The 24,248-nt window shown below is 35.1% G+C and overlaps 1 protein-coding gene across 1 annotated transcript; it reads right to left on the reverse strand.

Annotated features, from left to right (window-relative positions):
- Window positions 1–548: 548 nt before the first annotated feature.
- On the reverse strand, window positions 549–22,899 carry LOC149532107 (uncharacterized). Its single transcript, XM_089811544.1, has 5 exons — window positions 22,426–22,899; window positions 2,042–2,747; window positions 1,535–1,895; window positions 1,010–1,439; window positions 549–901 (listed from the first exon to the last, which is right to left on the reverse strand). The coding sequence occupies exons 1-4, from the start codon at window positions 22,697–22,699 to the stop codon at window positions 1,386–1,388; spliced, it is 1,395 nt and encodes a 464-aa protein (XP_089667670.1). The 5' UTR covers window positions 22,700–22,899; the 3' UTR covers window positions 549–901; window positions 1,010–1,385.
- Window positions 22,900–24,248: the final 1,349 nt, after the last annotated feature.

Raw genomic sequence — 24,248 nt, forward strand, 5'->3', positions numbered from 1 at the left:
TTGATTTCTTGATTTATTCTTTGAACAAATGTAGGTTATTCCTTGAGTAAAAGGATGATCTATATTGGGTGACCTTAATTACATTTTCCATTGTTTTAGGATCTGCACATTCCAAGCCAAAAAAAGATTCAAAATAACATCTTTGCCACATCACAGGAATGCATGGGGAAGAATAAAGATGTGCTAGTGTAGCAATATAGTTGCTTTGAGCCATTGCAGATTCAGAAACAAAATCATCTATCTTGGAGAGCTGATTTGCGTCATCCAAATATACCAACCCAAAAAAACACATATAAGAAAGCAAACAATTGCATTTATATGTTGTGATAAAATTTGACTCTCCCAGCAAAAATAATAGCGCTGTCACAATGCAGGATTGTCGATCATGGTTAGAGAATTAAACCAGACATAATAAATTGACAAAAAAAATAGGACATTCATTCATTTACAACTCAAAAGAAACTGAGAAGATACCATCAAACACTCAAGGACTGGATCTAATATCTCCAATACGTTACTAATGACCTTTTTCTGCCTGGGTAAGAAAATGCTTTTTAACTTCAATAACTATATTAATATAAACCTATATCCATAAAGGGATTAGCAGTATTACTTTTAACAAATAACGCAAAAGTATTAAGAAATAATGTAACCATATATCCTCTAAACAAGAGTTCGCTCTCCAAAAAGAAAACTATCTTCTATTAAAACCAATTTAGTGATATAGGGGACTGCACCACAGCTCTCACATTTGCATTGAGTGACCAGAAAAAGACAACGGCACTTAGCTAGTTTGCAGCATGTTGAGCAGGTCAGGTCTGCTCGTTTTCATTTTTCCTTTGTAGACAATGTTTTGTTGAATCCGGTAACAAATGTGAAAGAGTTCTCCAAGGGTATCACACTGTTTAATAAACCAATGTATAACGATTACTAAATGGTCAGGGATATTCAGTAAAACTAAATTTAAAAAACCTTTTATAACAGATGAGAAAAACAAGATAAAACTTACCATGATTTTGAAGAAGCTTCCACTTTACAAACTTCTGGATATGCTTCTTCCACCAAGGAGTGCATCAATAACTTCTACACACTACAGTTCGAAGCCCATTGATATTTATGCTCTTTTGTAATCCCCCATATTCATGTCAGCACAAGTACAATGTCAACTGAGGATAATGGATTGCCTGTTGAGCTCTGGTCGTACCACAATATGTGAACCAGAATTTGATGCAATGTGCAATCCATCCACCCTCAGTGTTAGCCTGCATTTATCCTGCCAGCCACTTAATGAACTTGAATCCTTGTAGACAGCATGTTGGAACCAACTGAAAACAAAGTTGACCTCCCTATGCTTGGCTGGCAGGTGCAGGCATGGCCCGTGCCCCTTAGCGGGGCCGGGCTTGTCCAAAACTTGCTTCAGGCTGCTGCTGAAGGGAAGGCTGCGAAAGAAGGATATCTTTAATTAATGAGAACAATAACACTTTACTAACATTATGGAATCAAGATCAATGCTTGTTTAGATAGCATATCTTACATGTGAAAAAGAAGGTTGAATGCATTCATTTGGACGGACATAGACCATTGCTGGAGGGCAACCAAATTGAGAAGAATGCATATACACTGCAGATGCAGAATGAGCACCCATGTGATTAGGATTGAATGGACCCATCATATTATCCAGAGCACCATAGCCCATTGTACTTGGTGAACTTAGCCAAGGGCTACGCATGTGTTGTGGAAGAGGCCGAGGTGGAGGTTCCATGGGCATTTGAGCCCTATGAGGTGCCCCAAGCTGTGGAAATTCTGTGTTATAATTAACAGCAGGAGCATACATAGCTTGCATACTATATGGTCCCATGTTAAAACCAAAACCAGGATCAAACCTTTGAGTGTACCTGTTTAACATAAACAACCAATTTAATCTTAAATCTTTTCAACATACATACAAACAGTAATTTTGAAATCAGAGTAGCCTTCAGTACTCACTAAATATAAGAAGCCATAGACTATTGGACTAAATCATAATATAAACCTTGCTTACCTATCAGAATTGCGATCATAATCAGGGTCCTTGCGATCTGTCTCCCTGTCACGAAAAATTGCAACCCTATTGTTTGTCTTTACCTTGCTAACAGATTCCCTCTCTCCTTTTAATTTGTTTATCCTACCATTTCCAGATGAGCAGTCAGATGGACTTTTCACATGATTACTTCGAAAGTCATCCAAACTAGGTTTCTCCTCGCTTAATGTAAGAACAGAGCAACATTGCCAATTCTCAAATGTAGCAGATTCCTCCTCAGCAGATCTACCTGCCAGGTTAGGATTATTCATGCTAAAGATCCGTGCACGAGCTTTATTGTACTCCTCTTTCCTTTCCTCAACACTTTTAGAATGGTTCAGTTTTGAAGAATTCATACCAGTATTACCACTGCTATGAGAATTTTTATGTGGTCTCTGTTTAATTGCAACCTTAACAGAGAGGTTCTTTTCATCCTGTGGAAGATTCACTGGAATATCGGCTAGTCTAATGGGTGGATACCTAGTCTCATTAGTCTTGAAAACAATTATCTTAGTCCCAGATGTATCCAAAGAAACACTGTCTGTAACCACCATTGACTGCAAACCATAGTGTTGAGCAAGGCGATGCGCTGCGAGTCTAAGGTAGGAGGTGGGTAATTGGGAAAACTCAAGCTGTTGCTGGCGTGGATTTTGAATAAACCTTTCAACATCCTGTTCAATTCGTAGAACTAAGGAACAACAACAAAACAAAAAATATGAGTTAATTACCACATGTATATCAGAAGCTAAATGACTCATCCAATTCTTAACTCAATTTAAATGAATACATCATAATTAATGTTATTTCTTCAGAAGTCTGGAATTGTACCCCCAACAAAAATAAAATAAGATTCATTTAACTGCACAGAATCATTCGCATTCAGAAACCCTACAAGATGTGATGTTACATTAGAAATTTTAACAAAAATATGATAAATCCTGAAAACTACGTTTTCAAATTAACTGAAAATGCACATGAAAACAAGTTCTGTTACTCTTGTTCAAAGTCAACCAGAGATTTTGTAGTTGTATCATACCTGATGCCTACCCTTCACCAGCCACTCTGGACAATATCATCAAAGACAATTAAATTGGTTGTAATACCGATAATCACGCCCAATGCTACGAAATTAGTTGTCATATTCAGCATCATCCACTAAATAATTCTCTTAAACTTATAAAGAGGCATTCCGTCTTTTACCTAAAGATCCTAGCAAGCTAACACATTAGAATTGTTTACTTCTGAGCACTTTATCTGAATGTAGAGCTTAAGCTGATGGGATATGGAGACATGTGGCTACAGATGCACGAATAATAGAGAGAGAGAGAGTGTGTGTTTGTTCTCTGGTGGTCAATTCAGTGCAAAGTATTCTGATAAAGCTATTGACTAGTCGCATCTCTAGTAAATTTAAAAAGTTTGCAACTGACTCTTTTTTTTCCTGAAAGAAAACAAGCCCTTAATGTGATGCAAGGTTATTCGCTATAAATGTTTCCTAAGTTGCAACTTTTGAGTCCTTGACATATCAAAATTGCATGCAATTGTTGTCAGTTTGAAACACAGTTATATGTTTTTCTTCAATGATAATATTTGGCCCTTCCTACAATTCTATCAACAGTAGCTAAAAAACTATGTAACTGTCAAAAATGTCAAATAGAAAACTTCTTTTTCACATAAATAACTATCATATTTGCTTAAACACAGAATTTCACCATGAGTTCAACAACTACCTTTTCAAAAAAATCTACACAGCATCTTATTAACCCTCATTATTTCTGTATACTGTTACATAGTTAAACCTATGTTAATGGGTCATCCTGCTAATATCCCAAATTCAATTCAGGCCCCCTAAATGACCATCCTGGCCTGCAAGATAAAACCAAACTCAACCAGCTCTGCCAAAAAGTGAAACCGCTTCATTTCGCACATACTGGACATAGCATGGACAAAACACATCTAGAAAAAGGGAGCCTTGTTTTGGTCTAAAACATTGACTACTAAGACTCAGAGCATTTGTCTCTACTCTTAACCCTAAAAATGCATCTAAACCTTCATAAACACTAAGCAGGATCCTTCTACCTCATTTTAAATTCCAAATACACTAACCAACTTGTTACAGATATAGAACCAATAATTGATCGTTGCAGGTTCTCATTTGCATTTCTTACAAGTGTGCAAGAGCCCATTTGCTCAAAATCTTTCATGTACTTTTCCTGGAGAGCTAAAACACTTGAACATAGAAGACTACAAAATCAGCTTAATCGTAACTTCATCTTCCATATCAAGGAAGAGTTTAGCAAGTGCTTTTTGATACCCTCGGCTGACTCCTTTTTAACAGAAGCATATTAAGGATCTCTTTTGTGTCAACACAAAGGCAAGAAGGTAAAGTGATCATTTTGTCCCACCGCTCAGTAAGAATTGACAGCATCTCTTCAGAGAGTTTTTCAAAATCTTACCTTTTTTCATTTGCAATGAACTTAGGCTTTTCATTGAACCAATGTCACTGTAAACCTCTCCCAAGCATGGATTATCCATGTCAAAAAGAAGATCATGCTCATGATGGGCTTGATGAAAACAACATCATGCTAGAAAGAGCTGCCGATGATCATGCTAAAAAATGCCTCTTGTGCCCTCACAAGTCATCTCAAAAACATTTTTGTTGAAATCCATTCAACAATTAAAAATAAAAAGATAGAAAACAAAGAAGAATGCATACCTAAATTTTAAAAAATAAATTACAAAAGTAGAATAAAAATTGAAATTGTATTGTTTCAATAACCTTCGACAACTACAATCACCAGAATGAAACAAAAATGGTTTGCAATATGTGGTGCTTAGTTGTGAGCATTCAGATCCTTTCAGCCTCAATATAGACTTTGCTTGACACAATTTATTTTCACACTTCTCAAATACACTATATAAGGATGTTAGCAATAAATTTCACATTACTCCAGTACCCCCGCAAACCACTGAACATTTATTATAGATTCTTCCAGCTATCCAAACAGACTGATAAAGAATAAAGAAAGAATAAATTATTTATACATACATATATATATACATATAGAGAGAGAGAGAGATACAGAGAGAGAATTGAAAATACATTTAAAATATCAAATAGTAACGATGACATTTGAACCTTTGATAGTATAATACTTAACTAATTAATTATTGTACTACAGACAAGATTATTTATCAATTGATACTTCATCATTAATTAATAATAATGCTAAAGGTAATATTAATTATCAATTGTAGTTCAAAATTTCAATTATAGTGCTAGAGACAAGATTATTTATCAACTGATACTTTATTAATTAATAATAGCGCTGAAGACAATATTAATTATCAATAGTAGTTCAAAATTTCAACTATAGTGCTAGAGACAAGATTATTTATCAATTGATAATTCATTAATTAATAATAGCACTGAAGACAATATTAATTATCAATAGTAGTTCAAAATTTCAATATTAAGCACTGTATCATATATGTCTATTCTACAGTCAAGCTTCAAAAGATGATCATTACAATTACAAATTTGGATCTAGATTGAGGTCATTACTTGACTCAACATAAGTTGTACCAAAAGTAAATGACGAAAACTCCCAGAAGGGGTATATGAGTACTAGTCTCACTATCTTACACATTAGCGCTGGTAAGCCCTACAATAGATGCATCCAGGTTGGCACATCTGCAGTTATATCCCTGCTCATCATTGCCCCTTCATTGTAGTCAACTTACTTATGTAATAGAAGACAAAATTAGAAAAGGATATAAACCACGTATTCAGCTTTTTTTGAAGCCAACCAATTACACTTCACTAAGCGGACAAGCAGATATGTACTCCAATTCCATTTGATTTAACCAAGGAAGAAATTGTACGCTGTTGACATTATAAAGAAAATCCATACAACTCGAGAAATCATGAATGCAAAAGAATGGTAAGTAAGAAGAATGTTAAAAAATTAAAATAAGGGGAAACAAATAATCTTTGCCCATTAAGGTAACCACTATGTACAAGTATCTTCCTTGTAGTGCCTCTCATGTTTGCAATCTGTACCTTGTTTATTTTGATCCGAGAGATACTTGTACTCGTTATTTTTACTTTTAAGATGACCTCAGGGTCAAACGTTATACTTTGAATTCAGTATCATAGATGTTAGATTACTATGTTGTTTAGTTGATCATATTTGCATGATGATGTCATTCTGAGATGTCAATATGTTTTATGATGATACATGCTTATTCAGTATTTGTACATATCTCTGATTATGTTTGTGTTGGATTTAATGCTATGGTTAATCACTTCATTCTTGCTTTGTTATGCTTTATACAAACGTGAGTGACGTTTATGGATTGTTTCAGTATAATAGAATAAATGGTTAAATTAGGTTATTTAATGCATTTATTGATTTGACTATGTTATTATATGCAACTGCACTTGATCATGTGTTTTAGTGTGCATGAATTATATATTTGGCAGTGGCACATGGAGTTGGTGATTCAGCCATCATATTTTACCGATGTCATTCCTGTATGGTTGATGTATCTTATTTAAGTGCTTTAATTAAACCTTCAAGTGATTTGATAAATTTGGACTCATTTGCATTATGTGACTAGACCTGTAACCATGTCTGTGCATTTGGAGGTTCGCATTGTCGCGAAGGTTGATAAGGGTGATAAGGAATTTCTGTGATTTTGGGTTTTCGAGCTTTATTTTATCTGATTTGAATTTCTGGCAGCTTTGCCATAGATGAATTCCAATTATTTGGAATAGCCTATTTTTTTTTGGGTTGATTCGGGATTTAAATAGGTTTCCTAGTTAATTACCCTAATCAATTATTCACTCTAAAAGTGAATAAGTATCCAAAGAGGAAATTTATTCCTCGCTTCTCACTTTTGCAAATTACAAATTTGAGAGCTTTTTCCAAAATCCTCTTCTGGAGGATTGCGTTTCTGTTCGTTGTGAGAGCTACGAGCGTGGGATCTTCACGAGATTGGTCTCATTGGATCTAACTTGGGGAGACCTTGCTTTGCCTCAACTTTCAGCAATTTCGGCAAGATATTTATTTTCTCTGGCTGATTTCTGTTTTAGCCCTTTTGGCTGCCAAGTAGGGCTCTCTCATTTTCATGTTTCAGCTTTGTTTTTGTTTCCATTTCTGGTAGTTGTTAGGTAGGAGGCTAAGAACTAGTGTTCCCCTCTGTCTCTAATTGTTGGTTCTACCCGATTAGTTGAGTATGAATGTTTTCCCAACTTTAAGGATAAAGGTTTGGGGTTTCGCACCGTTATGCTGGCCGTTTTTTGCATACGATGTCCAAACCTGGACTTTATTGGAATTTTGTGGCTTTTGTGCCCAAAGACCAAATGGGTTTTTATTTCAAAGTTTTCGAGTTTTGAGGTTTTAAACTCGATTTGTGTCTCGCCCAATTTTCTCAAGTTTTTTTGGCATGATGTTGCTCGTGGACTTGGATTATCCATAGGATGTCAATCAGACCATTGTTGCACTTTTATGTTGCATTGGGATAATTGTCGCATCTGTCCTCCTGAGCTTTCGATTGAGTGTGAATTTGCTTGTATTCACATCCAGTCCTTGTGTTATGATCTTCATGATGGTGGTGCAGCACACGAGCACGTGCGCGTGCATTTGTCGAGTAACTTGCAAGGCCTGATCTCCCGCTTGTACTTCAGTGGAGTTATGATCATTTGGGGTTGGGTTGGGAATATGCATGCCTACGGTCACTCATCATTAGCTGAGCATGGGTAGGGTAGGGTAGGGTAGCACCATGGAGGGGGCTTCTAACTCGCAGCCTGGTGACCATTGCCCAATAGGTTGGAGTGAAGAAATTCCAACAAGTGATAACAAGTAAAAGGAGACATAATGTGAGAGCCTTCCTTTGGGAAGTTGAATCCACACAGTACCGAGCTTGGCCTTTCCGATGCCAAGCAACTCTCCATGTTGTCAGCCCCTACATAGTTATCCAATGAGTTTCTGACCAAGACCTGTAGTACTTGCATTGTCTCATGATCTTGGTTTCAGTCATCATTATTGTATGTCATGAGTGTTAGCCATGAACGTTTGCTTCATGTGTGTTTGTGGTTGGATCATTATCCCCATCAGCAAAGCGGGAGTGAACCTATCAGTTTCGAGCGGTTGGGAGGCATAGCTACCTATACCACTTCTGGGGACCAATGTACAGAGACGGTCTATTATTCCAGTACAACCAGTGCTCGATGTTTCACTTGTGATATTCAGAATTTCGACGTGTATGGATATAGTATGATTTATGCTTTCATTGGAATATATGGATATCATGTTTAGATGATGTTAGTTTATTTGATGCATTCCTGTATTATGATGTAAAGCATAGCGTTAGATGATGTGTTTTGAATAGTTGGAATATCTATTGCTTTACTTGATAGCATGTTAGATTTACTTGGTCTTATGATGTTATTATGCTTTAGTAGTGATGCCCTCATAAGACAACTTTGGCTATCAAATTGGCAGTTTGGGATGTTACGCGCGAGGGATGGCTAGGGCCTTTGAGGTGTCATGATGCTATTATGGTTGGGAGGAACCGCACATGAGTTTTGTTATGCTTGTTCATTGCAATGTTGCTTAAAATACATTTCCTTTACTGCTATGTTTCTGATGGTTAGATGCAGTTTCAGTCTTGCACTTATTGTGTTCGAGTGCCTAAGCCTCGATTTGTGGATCCAATACTCCCCGGTGTGGAGGATTTGATTTCCCTACCTTTTTATCTTTTGTTCTTTTTGTTTGTTGTTGATAATCCTCACACGAGATTGTACTCTCTTGCATGAGAGTGTGAAGTTTCACGTGGTGTATTGCAGTTCTTCATGGGGCTCTTTGTACTTGCTCACGTGAAATTCAGCACCAGTGCAATGCATTTTAACTACTGGACCAACGTGTTTCCTCGTGCGAAAGGCAAATCCTCGCATGGCTTGTTGCACTTTCTTGTGTGGAAGGGTACTTCCTCACACGAAATTGTAGGTTGGAATTCTCTCATGCGAAAAACAAGGGGTATCTCCATTGTTTTCCGGAGGACGCATTTTGGTGATTTGAGTACCCTTTGGGATTGCTCGTATTTCCATGCTCCGATAGATCTGAGAATTTAAGTTTTGTTGTCGTCTTCGGTTTTCGTCTTTCAGTTGAGTGTGTCGGTTTGGTAGTAGCGTTTGGAGATTTGTTGGATGTCGAGATTGTTGGTAAAGTCTTTTGTTGCAATCTTCATGATCTCTGTACGATGTTGTCGTGTGCATTCATACTTGTTTAAAAATATATATCTTGGCTTGTATTGAATCCTTGTTCCAAGGCTCTCCAAGCGGGGCATTACGTTACTTGTATTGCTCTTGAAGAGAAGAATATACATATACTAAGCATTATGATCTCATCCTAAGATATACTTACCGAACTCTTTCCTATTTTCCACCAATTCTAGTCTTGAGAAGATTCTCCACTATATCATATTGTACTTGTCAGCAACTTCACTATGTCTATGTGGTGCAGTTTTCCTTGCTAGAGAAAGTATCCCTATACTATAATATATGGAGATTAATACATATGCAAGGAGGTCCAAACATATGTTCATCTTGTTCCAATGATGATAAATTGATTTTTTGACACCTAAAAAAAAACTTGTTTTGGCGACATTCTCCTATGTTATTCTGAAATTTATTTTTCACATCATGGAGTTAATATCATTGTTGATTTCTACCAAACATGATCAATTTGTGTTAATAAATTTAATCACATTCATGACAAGCTTTGTTGAGACTCAAAACATAGTTCTCATAAGCCCAACAAATCATCCATGGTCAAAAATCTAATTGTGGGTTATAAAAGTACTTGATAAATTAAAAATGTGCATAAATATGGCATAGATTACTTTAAAAAACTACAAATTTGGGGAAGTCTTGAATATGCCTTGTGTGACATATAATGATTTGTCACAAACATCTAGATCCCCTCGCCTCCAATGTATATATTTTTTCACCCACTCTAAGTGCAATTTGCTTGCATCACTTCGTGTATACAATTGCTTGCATCACTCTGTGCATGGTACAATGCATCCAATAAAATTATTATATACATTTCCTCAGACAAAGCATTTGCTTCCTAGCAATTTTTACATTATCCATAATATTTTGGAGGCTCGCCATCTCCATGGACTCCATGGAAATTTTGTAAAGTAGCTATGCATTTTTAGTTTGGCTCTCAAAATCAATCACATTTGGTCACAAACATCTAGATCTCCTCCCCTTCAACACACACACACACACACATACACCCAATCTAAATGTCAATTGCCTCAACAACTCTGTGCATGGTACAATGTGCCCAAAAAATTTATATATACATTTCCTTGACCAAAGCACATGCAATTACAATGTTTGCATTATACATTAGGACTTGAAAAATATTTTGTAGACCCACCATCTCCATGGACTATTATGGTTTTGGAAATCAGTTATGCATTTTTGGTTTGCCTCTCAAAATTAATCACATTCAAAAACATTGCCCCTCTAGGAGAAATTGTAATAATTATTGAATGTCAATTTTCACAATCTTTCCATTCATGGGAAACAATGGGCACTCGTGCTTCAATTCATGAATCCCAATTTGATTTGAGTGATGTCCTTGCTAAAAAACAACTCCCAATAAGGTGGTGTGCAACTTTTCATACCCAAGACCTATGTAACTATACAGGGTGCATCATTGATTGTTGCCACCATTTCTTGTCAATATCTTTGATTGTTGCCATGATTGGCATAAATGCATCATGCAATTATATTATTTGCACTACCACTTTGGAGTGCCTTTAAAGAAGGAGACTCTATAAGTGCCTTCAACAATGCCTTTGTTCCTAACAGGTGAGAATTTAATTTGCTCTCTGACTCAAACCATCAACTTATTTTTGTTATCTAACGAATGACTTATTATTCTTTTGGCAAACCCTTCTTGTTTCACACTCCACATATTTTAATTTCATGCCAACTTGTTACACACAAGTGAACTTTCACATGCCAATTTGAACTCTAAAATAATTACAATTCCAAATACAAGCCCAACATCTTCGAAATTATTCATACATCTAGCATATTTTTATAGAGGGGATGATTAGTAATATTTTAAAAATATTTGTCTCAAGATGCAATAAACTTGAAGTAGTGGTCATTTTAAAGAGATTATTGCTATTAAAAACAACAAAATTTTTAATTAAGTTAAAACATGCAACCCTCCAATATGTTAAAAGTTACAATACTTGAAAACATTTTGAAAATCCCACAAATTTGTACCTCTAGGCCTTGGAAAAATCGATAGAAAATTAGAAAAATTTTGTTTAAAAATCAATATAAAGAAATCATTAAACTACTTGCCTTAGATCAATGATGTCATCCTGCAATACAGTCATTCCTCTCATACTTTTCAATTGTTCTCCTTCAAATGTACCAATAGTCTTCCAAAATGCAAAAATGGCAATGTGAAACTAGGTTTCTTTTTGTCAAACAACAAATGTAACGAGGCTCAAGCATGTATTCATTTTACTGCTTAATCTTTACAAATTACTTTTTTAATTTTTGACATTTTTAAAATTCATGCTTGTGGGTCAAGGGAGAGCACTTAGGGGCATCTTGAACCAGCTAAGAAATGTCCTTGCCAATATTATTGCCACCCTGAGGGAAGAACTTAATAACTTAGAAAATAGCACAAATATATAATGCTATTAATAATCAATATATAACTATGACAGTCAAATAAGCAAGATAGTTAAATTGGTATTTTCCAAAAAGAATATTGAATTGAAAATTGTTGTTGGGAGCAACAATATAATTAGATCTCATTGAAAAAAGTGGTCTTTTGGAAATCTAAATCAACATAGGCTTCACAAGAGACTTCACTAGAAGCAAGAGGTGAAAACAACTATACTTCCACAATGCCACAAAAGATCATGGTTCTCATAATAGGATTGACACAAATCATGAACAATTCCCTCCTTGTTAAGCTTCAGGGCATTAGTAGTGAACTTCTCAAACTACTTGGCAAACTTGAAGGTGATTAGTTTAACAAACCAAGATAGATTGCTCAAATAAATTCTTTTGTAGCTCTCTACGAGCAACAATTAAATGCTAGTTAGCAAGCTTGAAGGTGATTGGTTGGATGTACTAAACTAGATTGCTTGAATACATTCTAGTGTGGAGCACTTGGAATAACTCAATGCTAGTGGTGCATATCTATGAGGAGGAAGTGAAAACAATGGTGCCCCAGCTCCATCCAAACAAGGCTTAAGTCTCCAATGGTTCCCAAATTAAATCATCATGATTAAGTATAATCAAAAAAGAAGTTATGGAAAGCAATTGAGAACTTTGGAAAATCAAGGAAGTTATTAAAAGATATTAACACAACCAATATTGTGTTGAATCTAAACAAAACTCCCTTCAAAATCTCTCTATGATTTCAAAATCGTCTATAAGATGATTGCAAATAGGCTCAAACCCATTTTAACAAGAGTAATTTAAGAGTAACAAAGTGAAATTGCAACAAGCAAAACAATCACAAATCGCAACATCATCACAGATGAAGCAATTCACTTGATATTTTCTACTTATCAAAAGTAGCATGGCAATAATGGGCCATAAGTAAATCATATTACAAAGCTAGTTAGAGATACTAAACAACGAACATAGGAGAGTTTGGTTTTTACAAACAATGTGTGGGTTGGATTTATAGGCTATGTTTCTATGCCAAAGTTCTCCCATTGGTTGATTAATGGGAAATAGCTTCATTGAAGCCAGTAAAGGTAAATGCCAAGGAAACCTAATCGAACTCTTCCTATATTCTAGCACGATTGAGGCATTACAAAGGTCTATACGATACAATTGCAACATGAGAAGTTTGGAAAGGAGTTCAAGTAGCATGAGGTTTGTCTATTCTTACTCACCAAATGTTGGCCATAAGTAAATCATATTATAAAGCTAGTTAGAGATTCTTAACAAAGAACTTAGGAGAGTTTGGTTTTTACAAAAAATGGATGGGTTAGATTTAGAAGCTACATTTCTATGCCAAAGTTCTCCCATTGGTTGATTAATGGGAAACAACTTCATTGGAGCTAGTAAAGGTAAATGCCAAGGAAACCAAATCTAACCCGTCCTATTTTCTACCACAATTGAGGCATTACAAAGATATATCAATGCAATTGTATTATGAAAAGTTTGGAAAGGTGTTCAAGTAGCACGAGGTTTGTCTATCTTTACTCACCTATAACTATGGATGACACCATCCACTAAAGGTTGATCTCAAAAGATTAAAGCTAGAAAGACCAAAAGCGCCTTGAATATAGACATGTCACAATGTTCAAACAAATTATTAACCAAGCTATTTCTTTAACATGTTTTCTTTTGCACAATAAAAACATCACCAACAAGTGTGTCCTGACTTGATGCCCACAAGATAAGTATTTCCTATAACTACCTAGTTATTCCTCTGTTCAAAGGAGCAATGAGAAACAAACTACCAAACTATGTGAGGAAACTATTAGCACATACTAGTCTCAATCAAATTTGTTAAAGGGAAGATAGCTATCTCATTGAAGGAAGATACTAATTATAAAAATTGCCATTTTAGCAATAGTTGTCTATATGTCATCATGCATATAGTGAATGAAATCAACTAGGGGAAGGCTTCCTTGGAAGCAAGGAATGAAGAACAATAATCCTATAATACCACAATAGTTAATAGATCTCATAATTAGGATCAATGCAAGTTGTAGAGGGTTCCCTCCTTGTTAAGCTCAAGGTTATTACAAGGAAACTTGTGAAGCATATGATTAGCACATGCAAGTCTGAATTAGATTGATCGAAGAAACAGTGTCATTTGAAATTAAATTTTAACAATTCCTCACATGGAAACTCTAAAGCTTTTAGAACAAATTGCATAAACCAAAAATATAGGAAACTCATATGAAGAATTTTGAAGAAATTGAACCACCAAAAACAATACGTATGAGTTTCAAGCACTGCTTATCAGACTCAAATTATGCAAAGGAAATGCAACATAATATCAAAATAAGAGCTTCAAGGATATGTGTCAATGCAATTCAAAAGAATGCCATAGCAAATTGGAAACTAAAAGTGTCTTAGGAAATCTCTAGCAAACCCTAGAGAAAATAAAAAGGTTCCACATTTCACAATCCTATCAAAAGATTAAGAAAGCAATATATAGATTAGCGAACCATTATGATGAACAAATCAAGGAAATTTATATGGTTGTTGATAGCAAGTCTTATAGAACAATTTAGGAGGCTTATGAATGTAAGAAAATCCAAAAGAGTGGTTGTCAATTTACATATTTCACCAATCATTAAAAGTGAAAACGCAAATGTATCCTGAGTGTGCAACCAGAATGCAATGTCACAACAGAGGAAGGCCTCCCCAAACATGAGATGAAGAATCAAGAATGACTCCTTATCTATAAGGCCGCAAAGAAGTTCAATTAAGATTACAGAATACCATACATCTCTCACTAGAAGGATGGAGATCAAAGCTTCTCTAAATGTGCAACTATAATAACCAACCTATTTGCACTCAACCATACAAGTCCTACATTGTGTCATATCACGTTGAGCACATAATTGTTGCAATCGACTCAAAGCCATACAAGAAGTATGCAAGGTACAAACATAATAAATTGTTCATCAAGCATTTCCTTTCAAATATGATCAATGCTTCAAGGTAGAAGAGCCAAGGCTCTTGGCAACAAGCAACTTTGTGCCAAAAACATACAATAATGAAGTTGTTAAAGCAATAGGCAAACACAACCTTCAAGCAGCCATGAGGAGTTTTTCAGATTTTAAAGATCAGAAATAATGCTGCTGTAATGTCCCGTTTAATATTTTTTTAGAGTTTTGCCTACTTCCTTGAATGGCAAGAGAATTCTTTGTATCTAATTCTTTAATTTGTTATCCTTTGTATTAAGGATTATTATATTGATTTCCAATCTGATTTAAGTGCTTGGTGGCCACCAAATGATTATGCCAAGGGTTTAATAAATCAATCAGTGAGTTAGATGATGATATCAAATGATTAATTACTCAGAAAGAAGATGATTATGTCCTATTACAAGAATTCTTTAAATGATGGATGCAAATGAAAATATACCACTATATCTTCTATATCCTCAAATCAATAATGATACCCATTGTAGAAGTTCCAATATATTTGTGATTCTAGATGTGTCTCATTATACAAGTAGTGCACAAAGATGTAATAATGTCTGCTACTGATCCTCATCAATCTGACTTACTCTATGATCTAATTCTGATTCCAATAATGGTGTGGCTTGGTATGGTGTTGATTATCTATAATGTCCCTTCCTAGGATGACCCTCTACCCTTGATTATCTATAATGTCCCTTCCTAGGATGACCCTCTACCCTTGCTCAATGTTAGTTGAGGATCTCTGTATGATCTTCTTCCAACTGATGGCACTCATTGCTGCTGGTTTTATGTTTCTGATGCTGATCGATATCTCTGTTGAATCTATGTTTTCTACTCCTGATCAATATTCTTCTTGTTTTTCTGTTTCACATATGAGCAATTGACAGTACAAAAGAAGGATGCAGTAAAACACACCTAAATTCACCATCACAAACTAGCCCATTCCAGCCCAAAAAACTTCAAAGTTCCAAGTCCGAGACACAAAACAAACCCCAAATTATATATCGCCTGCAGCCCTTACCATAAATACAGGAACAGGGCTATCACTTCTATTACAGATATACATATCAAAACTAGGGACAATGATATATTCTGTCAAAAATCTTCCCCTAACTGTACCAGAATACTAACATCCAAGAGGAGAAATATACATAGTAAAACCTATTGAGCAGAACCCAAAACCAGAATTACCATTTTGGCCAAAATAGTGTCATCCTCCCTAATAAGAAACAGATCACACATCCAAAGTATAAAGACATCAGGGTCCAACAAGACTGTTTGGCTAGTATCCCTCCAGCTCCAAAGAGCTATGATTTTGCGCCGCTCCCTCCTGTTCTAACAGGAGAGATGATGCTGAAATTGATCTCACAAAACCTTAAACTATTGCAAGCTAAATAAACACATACAGAAAATGGATTATACACATAAACACCAGATATACGTGGGAAACGCTTTCAAGAAAAAACCAACCACTACAAAGCCAAACCCAATTGTATTATCCGCAACAAAGTTACAATACAATCTCCATAGCCACAACTCTCCAAGAGTAATCAGCTGTAACATCTAAATCCAAAATAATTCCGGCAGCAAAACAATGCCTGCAAACAATTCTCTCTGTCTCATGATTCTCTACAACAATGCCTTGTACATATAGAGTTTTCGTACAAGAGGAAACAATTTCTAAAGAGTAAATAAAACAGTAAATCACATCAACATGTGATAAGGCTGATTCACCTTATCCCAACAATCTCCCACTTGACAAAGACCTAACAGGAGTCATTGTATCACAAGATACGCCCCAAGCCCCATAGAATCAACACACCATCTGAACTTCTTAGTGCTCACTAGCTTTGTCAATGCATCTATAATATTCTCCAAAGTAGCAACCTTTTCCAACTTCACCTTTCCATTTTCCACCATATCATGAACAAATTAATATTGTACATCAATGTGCTTTGTTCTAGCATGGAAAGTGACATTCTTTGCTAAACAAATAGCACTCTAGTTGTCACTACAAATACTAATATGTCCTGCATCAAAAAACCAATAAACACACTTTTATGTGTAATTTTTTTGAACTGCATATTTTTTGAGAAATATGCAGATTTATCAGATTATAAGCTTATTTTGGCAAAAAATAGTCTATTTTGACTTATTTTGGCGCTTGTACTTTGTTGGATCCAGCACCTAAAGTAAAATAAAAATGGAGTTTAAAAATCTTAATGTGAGAGATCTAAATTCATTAGAGTCATTATTTTGGTTTATGTTGGGTTTATACAAAAGTTGTAATGTGAAAATGCATAAAGTGCATAAAAGTTGTCATAGTTGCATAATTATTAAAAGAATATAAGGAGATGGTTTAAAAGGTGATTTGGAAGTTATAACCAACAACAAAAACTATAAAAATGGATGTATGGTCAAACCAAAGCATTAATGGAAGGAAAGAGATACATTTGAAACAAATTTGGTGAAATTGTGAGTTGTTATTTTGATTGATTTTTTCAGTTTTAGTGTTGGTTCCAGGTCTTGTACGGCTATGTACAGCCTGGAAACCATGTAAAATCTGTATATCTGGATAGAGTAGTCAATAACCTTTCTTTTGGATTTGGTTTGGATTTATTTCATGTAGAAATGAAGGAATTATGCAAGTTTTGGGAAACGGTGTTATTTTCAAGTTTGAGAATGCCCAACTACAATCAGATTGAAAAGTTTGGTACGGCCACAATTGGATGAATTTGGAACTCTAATTGTATTCATTGGAAAGATATATGAACTATCTTTCATTTCCAATTGGTTCGAGTCGTGTTCATTTAGATTTGTGTAAGTTATAGGTATTTGAGTGAATACTGGTTTTTTATAATTTCCATTGAAGGTACAGGAAAAGATGTTATCTTATAAAATGATTTATGTATTGGATAAACCAATGGCTTACAAATTATGGAACTAGACTCATATAAGTTCAAGTCTAAATTAGTTTGGAATCATTTTGAGATATGGAATGCCCTAGGAAAGGTTACTGGTTTTGCTTCTGATTTATAACAGAAAATATGGGTCTTGGTTTAGAGCACATAATTTGTAATTTTTTTATTGGATTAGTCTTAGCTTTGGATATGTTTTAGAAGGGAAGATTTGGAACAACTCCTCCAAAGGGTTTTGCAAGAACATGTCAAGACTGAAAGTTATGAGTAATTTACTCGTCTATAGAAATCAGATTGTATCAAATGGAGATGATGTCTTAATTGCCTAAATGTCAGGTTCTCTATTGAAATCTTTGAGATGTTCTTGGTTCCTTGAGGATGTACCAGCCTATTGTGAAGCCTTTGAGTTGAACTAAGGTTCCTTGGAGGTAAATACAGAGGGCTCTGCATCATATAGCCTTATTTTGATAGTTATAATCACTGAAATAAGAAGTCCACTCTGCTTTGTTTTGCAACTGGCAATTGTACATGCACCAAATGCTTATAACATGGATTCTTCCTCAAGAATAGGGAGGATTCATTGATACAATCTATGATATTTTTTAAGAAATATGCAGATTTATCAGATTATAAGCTTATTTTGGCAAAAAATAGTCTGTTTTGACTTTTTTTGGCACTTGTAATTTGTTGGATCCTTCAGTGATCTTGTGTCTTATCTGTTTGAGTCTGCTATAGCCTTATTTTGATAGTTATAATCATTGAAATCAGAAGTCCACTTTGCTTTGTTTTGCAACTGGCAATTGCACGTGCACCGAATGCTTACAACATGGATTCTTCCTCGAGAATAGGGAAGATTCATTGATACAATCTATGGCATAATTTCTTCCTAAAGGGAGGAACATCATTTAATTTTCTTAGTGCAATTTAACATTGATCTAGGAGCATCTTTCATGGGTATATGTACCTTCTGCATTGGGGGGGCTACTTTGTCTCTCTTCCTACTTCCCATTTTGGGGAGATGTCTTTATATTTAGAGATTGTACGCAATCAACTACCATTGGTTCTTTGCTTGTCACACCTTCTATTGGGTATCTTCCTGATTAGTTCATAGCATCTTCATCAACCAAAGACATGGTAACACATGAGCACACTTTAAAGATTTCATTAGGACAATTCCCCTTCCTTCATCCCACAATGGGAAGCCTTCTTGCATCTATACTGAGTGTATCTTCTTCCTAAGGGGAAAAATGTTGTTTGTAGGCATTGCACTATGTTTTGCCTTCAAGCACTCACTCTCCTTGAAGGAGATTATTTCTTACGAGGAGAATATCATGTCTCCTTGTTTCCTTCATATGGGAGGATTCTTGATTGTATATGCATGATGATGTGCCATAATAGAGGGTCTCATTTACTCAATCCATCCATGCATCATGGGGAAGGGCTTTTCCCACGAGGCTTTCCCTCCTCTTCTTTATGAGAGATAGCATATATATTGGTGTTGCATATTGTACATGTTTACCTAGCATGGCCTAGTAGCCTAGTAGTTGGGACCCATCGTGCAATGTCATCTAGCATTGTAAGCTTAAGTGCATTCCCCTTGGTTGCACTTAAGGGGTGTGGCGGTGTAGTTAATTAATTATAATTACACTTTACTTACATTTACTTAGGCTTATGTATTTTCATAACAGTTGTCATGTATTTTATTTTAGCCTATGTTACCAAATTCTTCCCTGGCAACACCAAAGTCTATTCCAATTCTTGCAAAAGTCTAGTCCATATCATATTATTGCAAAAGTTTGCCGCAAACCTACAAAGTATGTCACAGACTTCCAAAATCTGCCCAAATTCTATCAAATAAACTCAGCACCAATTTTACCATTTTTATGACAAATTTGCATTTCTGCGGTAAGACACAAGCAAATTTGGCCAATAAATGGTATTTGGACTTTGTAAAAGTTTTTTGGCTCTATATTGCTCAATCCAACCCTCCAATCCTAAAAAAGACCACTTAAAAGACCAAAAAACTAAAAAGTAAGAAATTTCATTTGGACTAAAACATTAATATATATGGTGGTGTATTTTGCAATGTCTCTTTACTAATAGCATAGCAATGTATGAGCTTATTTGCTGCTGCATATATATACATATGCATGGTGGTGTATTTTGCAACATTGTTTTACTATTAGCATAGTGGTGTAAGAACTTATTTATTGCTGCATTATACACATATACATGTACATACAAACATATATTTTTTAAAAACATGTTTTTGTATGGACCAAAACAAATTCAAACCCACCCAAAAAAAATGAACGAATTTCGAATCTGACTCTTGAACTTGCACCTACAAATCCAAACCAGCAACCTAGATTTTAGCACATGTAGTAGAAATCCACTAACTCATACCTCTTTACCTGTGAGATCCCACTTTTAGTGCTCTTATCGCAATCATCATCATGCCATCGTTACAAATTGTGTTATACAATGGAGGATGATCCACCTCTGGTGAACATGTACTCACCCCTAGTGTGATCAATTATCACTTGCATATCTCTACTTATAATGCATTTCCTATATGTTCAAGCATATCTTCATTGTAAACCATTGGGATATGTTCAAGCATATCTTCCTTGTAAATCACTGGGGCATTATATTTCATTATTGAATCCAATCAATTGATCATATCATTTTGTCTCTCACTTCGTACTATTCATTGGGCTCCTAGATTTTGGCATTTTCATTCTTTGCCTTTGGCAAATTTTTACAATATGAACAGTATGAAATTTCATCAATTAATGATATTATGATAGAGACAGAATTAGTTATCAAACTTCTCATTTTTGGTTGTTCTGCACTCCCAGAACCCCTAATCATAATCAAATTTCTTATATTCAAGAGATCCCACTAACTGGTGGGGGTTTGGGAGTGAAGACACTAATGGGCTTGAGGGGCAGCCGTGATGAGGCGGCAACAATTTTTGGACACATCTTTGTCTTTTTTTCATGAAGCTGAGTTTATGCCACAAAACTGCCAAGTACTTGATAAAAACTCAGTAGGCTTTCATGGCTAGTTTTTAGTGGAAAAATTCTCAAGTTTTTAAAAATTCACCCCAAGTACTCTGCAACTTTGCATCTTGGTGTAAATAATAAGTTTTTGCTTCCTTGTTTTTAATCATCTGATGATATGAGCTCCCCCACATATTGAACACCACACACTAAAGAGCTTTCTGTGATACCACCAAAGCTGTGAATGTAATTTTCAGTGAAAATAAAAAATTATTTAAAACTGGAGCCTATCTAACCTGCACTGAAAACAAACCTTGAGCACCATATAGAACAAACAGTATTCCATTAGGTTTTTAAAACAATTACTTCTGCACAAAGGCGATATCCAAAATTCTTCCTTATCCGGAAGAGCTTTAAAATAAAATATTACTGCAAAATAAGGCTTTGAGGGCAAACAAAGATAATATGGAAAGTCTCATGAAGACACCATAAACAGGTCAAAATTGCAATTCTGAAGATTGATCATGAAAGTGATTTCATTATTTCTTCCAAAGATGGATATAAAATAAAGCAAGAGAGGCCAAGAGCTCGCATGACATGAACTCCCAACAAGATCTTGGGGTTTTAAAACGTGTGGCCTCTATTTAGTAAAGCCTTTAACCACTATTGACAAATGTTAATGCTAATGACGAGCTAAATATCATGTCAAGATTAGTATAGACATATTTATTATTTTTTTAATTCTATGCATCTTCCATTTACAAATTCAAACTTGCACATGAACAAGTCAAAATTGCACTACCCTTCGATACAGCATTATATTTGCTCAGATCCTAGGTGTATGTTACACCCCTACCACTGTGAGCAAAATCAAACCCCAGAGACACTAAAGCGCCCCATAACCCACCAGTTAAAAATGGTGATGAGCATGAACATTCACTAGTGTGACCTAGGATCAAATGATTCTCTAATCCAGTTGGCCTGTGGTGAGATTTACTGAACATTAAATGTCTTCAAGTGTAATCCAGGATCAAACACCCCTCGCTGGTACAAGCCAGCCCACAGACCCAGTAGATAGATACATTTTGTGAGAAGTAATGAATTTGGGCAAGACATGAATCGGATGTATAGTCTTGATATTGTATCCCAAGCTTATCCAGATAAGCTATATACTCACCCAAGTCTTACCAAGCAAACAGTATCCTGGAGTAAAAAAAAATCAACACCGACTTTACTCAACATTTATAATGTTATACATGTGGCAATTACACAACAAGAACTCTATATCACCGTGTAAGGCAATTACACATCAAATCTCCCCTCCAGCTGCTCTCAATATTTACAAACCACATTTTCATAACCCTTGAATCGTCGCTAGAATATTTTCTCACATCAACTGTTACTCTAAATCATCTGGCTACCAAAAAATATGTATTTCCTAAGACCCATCATCAAATACTACAAGCTGGGAGGTCATAAATTATCACAAAACGCAAGAAAAGCAAAGAAGCAAACAAACCATGGAATTTCTCTCAAGCCGTACAACGCACTAAATTATAATAAAACCCTGTTTAAAGCCTCGCATTCAAAAACCAAACATCCCACCCTCAACTCCAGCCCTGCTCAGCGCCTAAAAGTTTCTCTTTATTTCGGGTGTTTTAATTAACAATCAAAAATTTAAACCCTAATACTGAGATTTTAAAGAGCTTACCGGACAAACGCTCCCGAGGGTTCTGAATTGCTTCTCTGAGAAAAAGATCCACCTGATTTATGCGCTCCTCAAGGTCGGAATTCTTTACGCCGTTACTGGCATTAATGTCGATGTCGTTTTCATTAGTTTCCTCGGGCGCCGTACACACATCCGCCTGGTGGCTTGCGCAAGTCTTGGAAGAGAGCAACAATCTTTGCATGCTCTCATCCAAATCGGCCAGCTCCCACGAATCGGGAGCTCCCTGGTCATCCACAGGCTCGTTCCTGGACTCCATCCACCTTCAATTTTCTGCTGCTGCAAAGACAGACCTTCTCACTCCCCCAGAAAGTCTTGATTTTTTATGTTCATAACATCAGCGATGGCGTCTCACTTGGGTTCCATAAACAAGAGAACAAACCCTCTACAGGGAATGTGAACGTATTGCCCTTCCCCTCCAAAGGGCAAGAGAAGGAAAACCGAGAGGTTTGTGAAAGTAAATCGACTTTCTTCGCCTGCCCTAGCTATAATAGTAGAAGATGTGAGTTCGGGGTGTTTGCCGTTGGTCAAAGGCTCGAATCCCCGCTGTCTTCCACCTGGACCTCTACGTCCCTGCGATTTGCCGCTTTCTTAGCGCCGCGGCTTAAAACCATTTATAAACCAGCATTCTTACAGTATTTGATAAATAGGTATTAAGAATTGTTTTGGACGCCGGTTTTACGGGTTTCGAATAAATGGGAAGACTTTTCAGCACTTCAAATTTCGAGTTTAGCAGGGCTAAGCAAAGGATTCGGAGGCTAAATTACATAAAATTATCAAATATAATGCATGAACTATTAAGATTTATTATAAACAAGTGCTGGCATGTACTTGTGGTTTAGTTATAGTGAATAGAGTATATGTATTATATGTAGTTATAGTTAATAGAATAGAATAGATTTTATATTTTATATTGATAGGTAAATTAATAAAAGTTTGTAGATATATTGTATTAATTAAATAGAATTAAGATGTAAAGGTTCACTACATTCAATAGTTAATTTATTGTTCGTTAAGATTTAATTGTTTAAATTTTTTTATAGTAAATTTTTGAATAAATAATAAAAAATTAATTTACATTAGAATGAATAATAGATTAATTTCATTGCTATTTATTACAGTTTCTATATAACAAAAATATGGTTGCTTAAAATGCAATATGAGAACTCACGAAAAAGGGTTCCTATTATAACACCAAAAGTATTGAATCAATCATATAATTTCTATCCTATATAAAATGTATAATTAAATAAAAAAACTTTAGAAAGATTTTTGTTATTCAAAAATAAATATATTTGATTGGCTAAAACTAATAGAATTTGTGGAGAAACTGGATACAATAGTAGTTGCCTTCCTACTTGGGTGGATTCTTATAAAGAGTTTTTGTAGTAATTGGATCTTTTTGCTTGTTATGATACTTTACATGTTGATTATGCTACTCTAATATTCTCAGTGTGAGGCTTTGGTTCTCGTTTATACTTTGCAATGTAATTTTTGTTGATCTCCTCATGCTTAATAGAAAATAATAAATAATATTTTTAATTATATGAGAATTTTCCTATTTTTCTTCTTATATTTATATATTTATATTAATTTTTAAAAAATTAAGGCTTAGTATATGAATTTAAGAAAATGTAATATATTATTTATTATCTTATTTAAAATATATAGTGATTTAATATCTTTTTAAAATAAATTATATAAAGTTAGAAATTTTGATTTGTTAAAAATATTTAGAATAACTCACAATTTCACCAAATTTGTTTCAAATGTATCTCTTTCCTTCCATTAATGCTTTGGTTCGACCA

This window comes from Cupressus sempervirens, chromosome 11, assembly GCF_028749045.1.
Source record: "Cupressus sempervirens isolate cs-2001-9-10 chromosome 11, ASM2874904v1, whole genome shotgun sequence".
Classification (NCBI taxonomy): domain Eukaryota; kingdom Viridiplantae; phylum Streptophyta; class Pinopsida; order Cupressales; family Cupressaceae; genus Cupressus; species Cupressus sempervirens.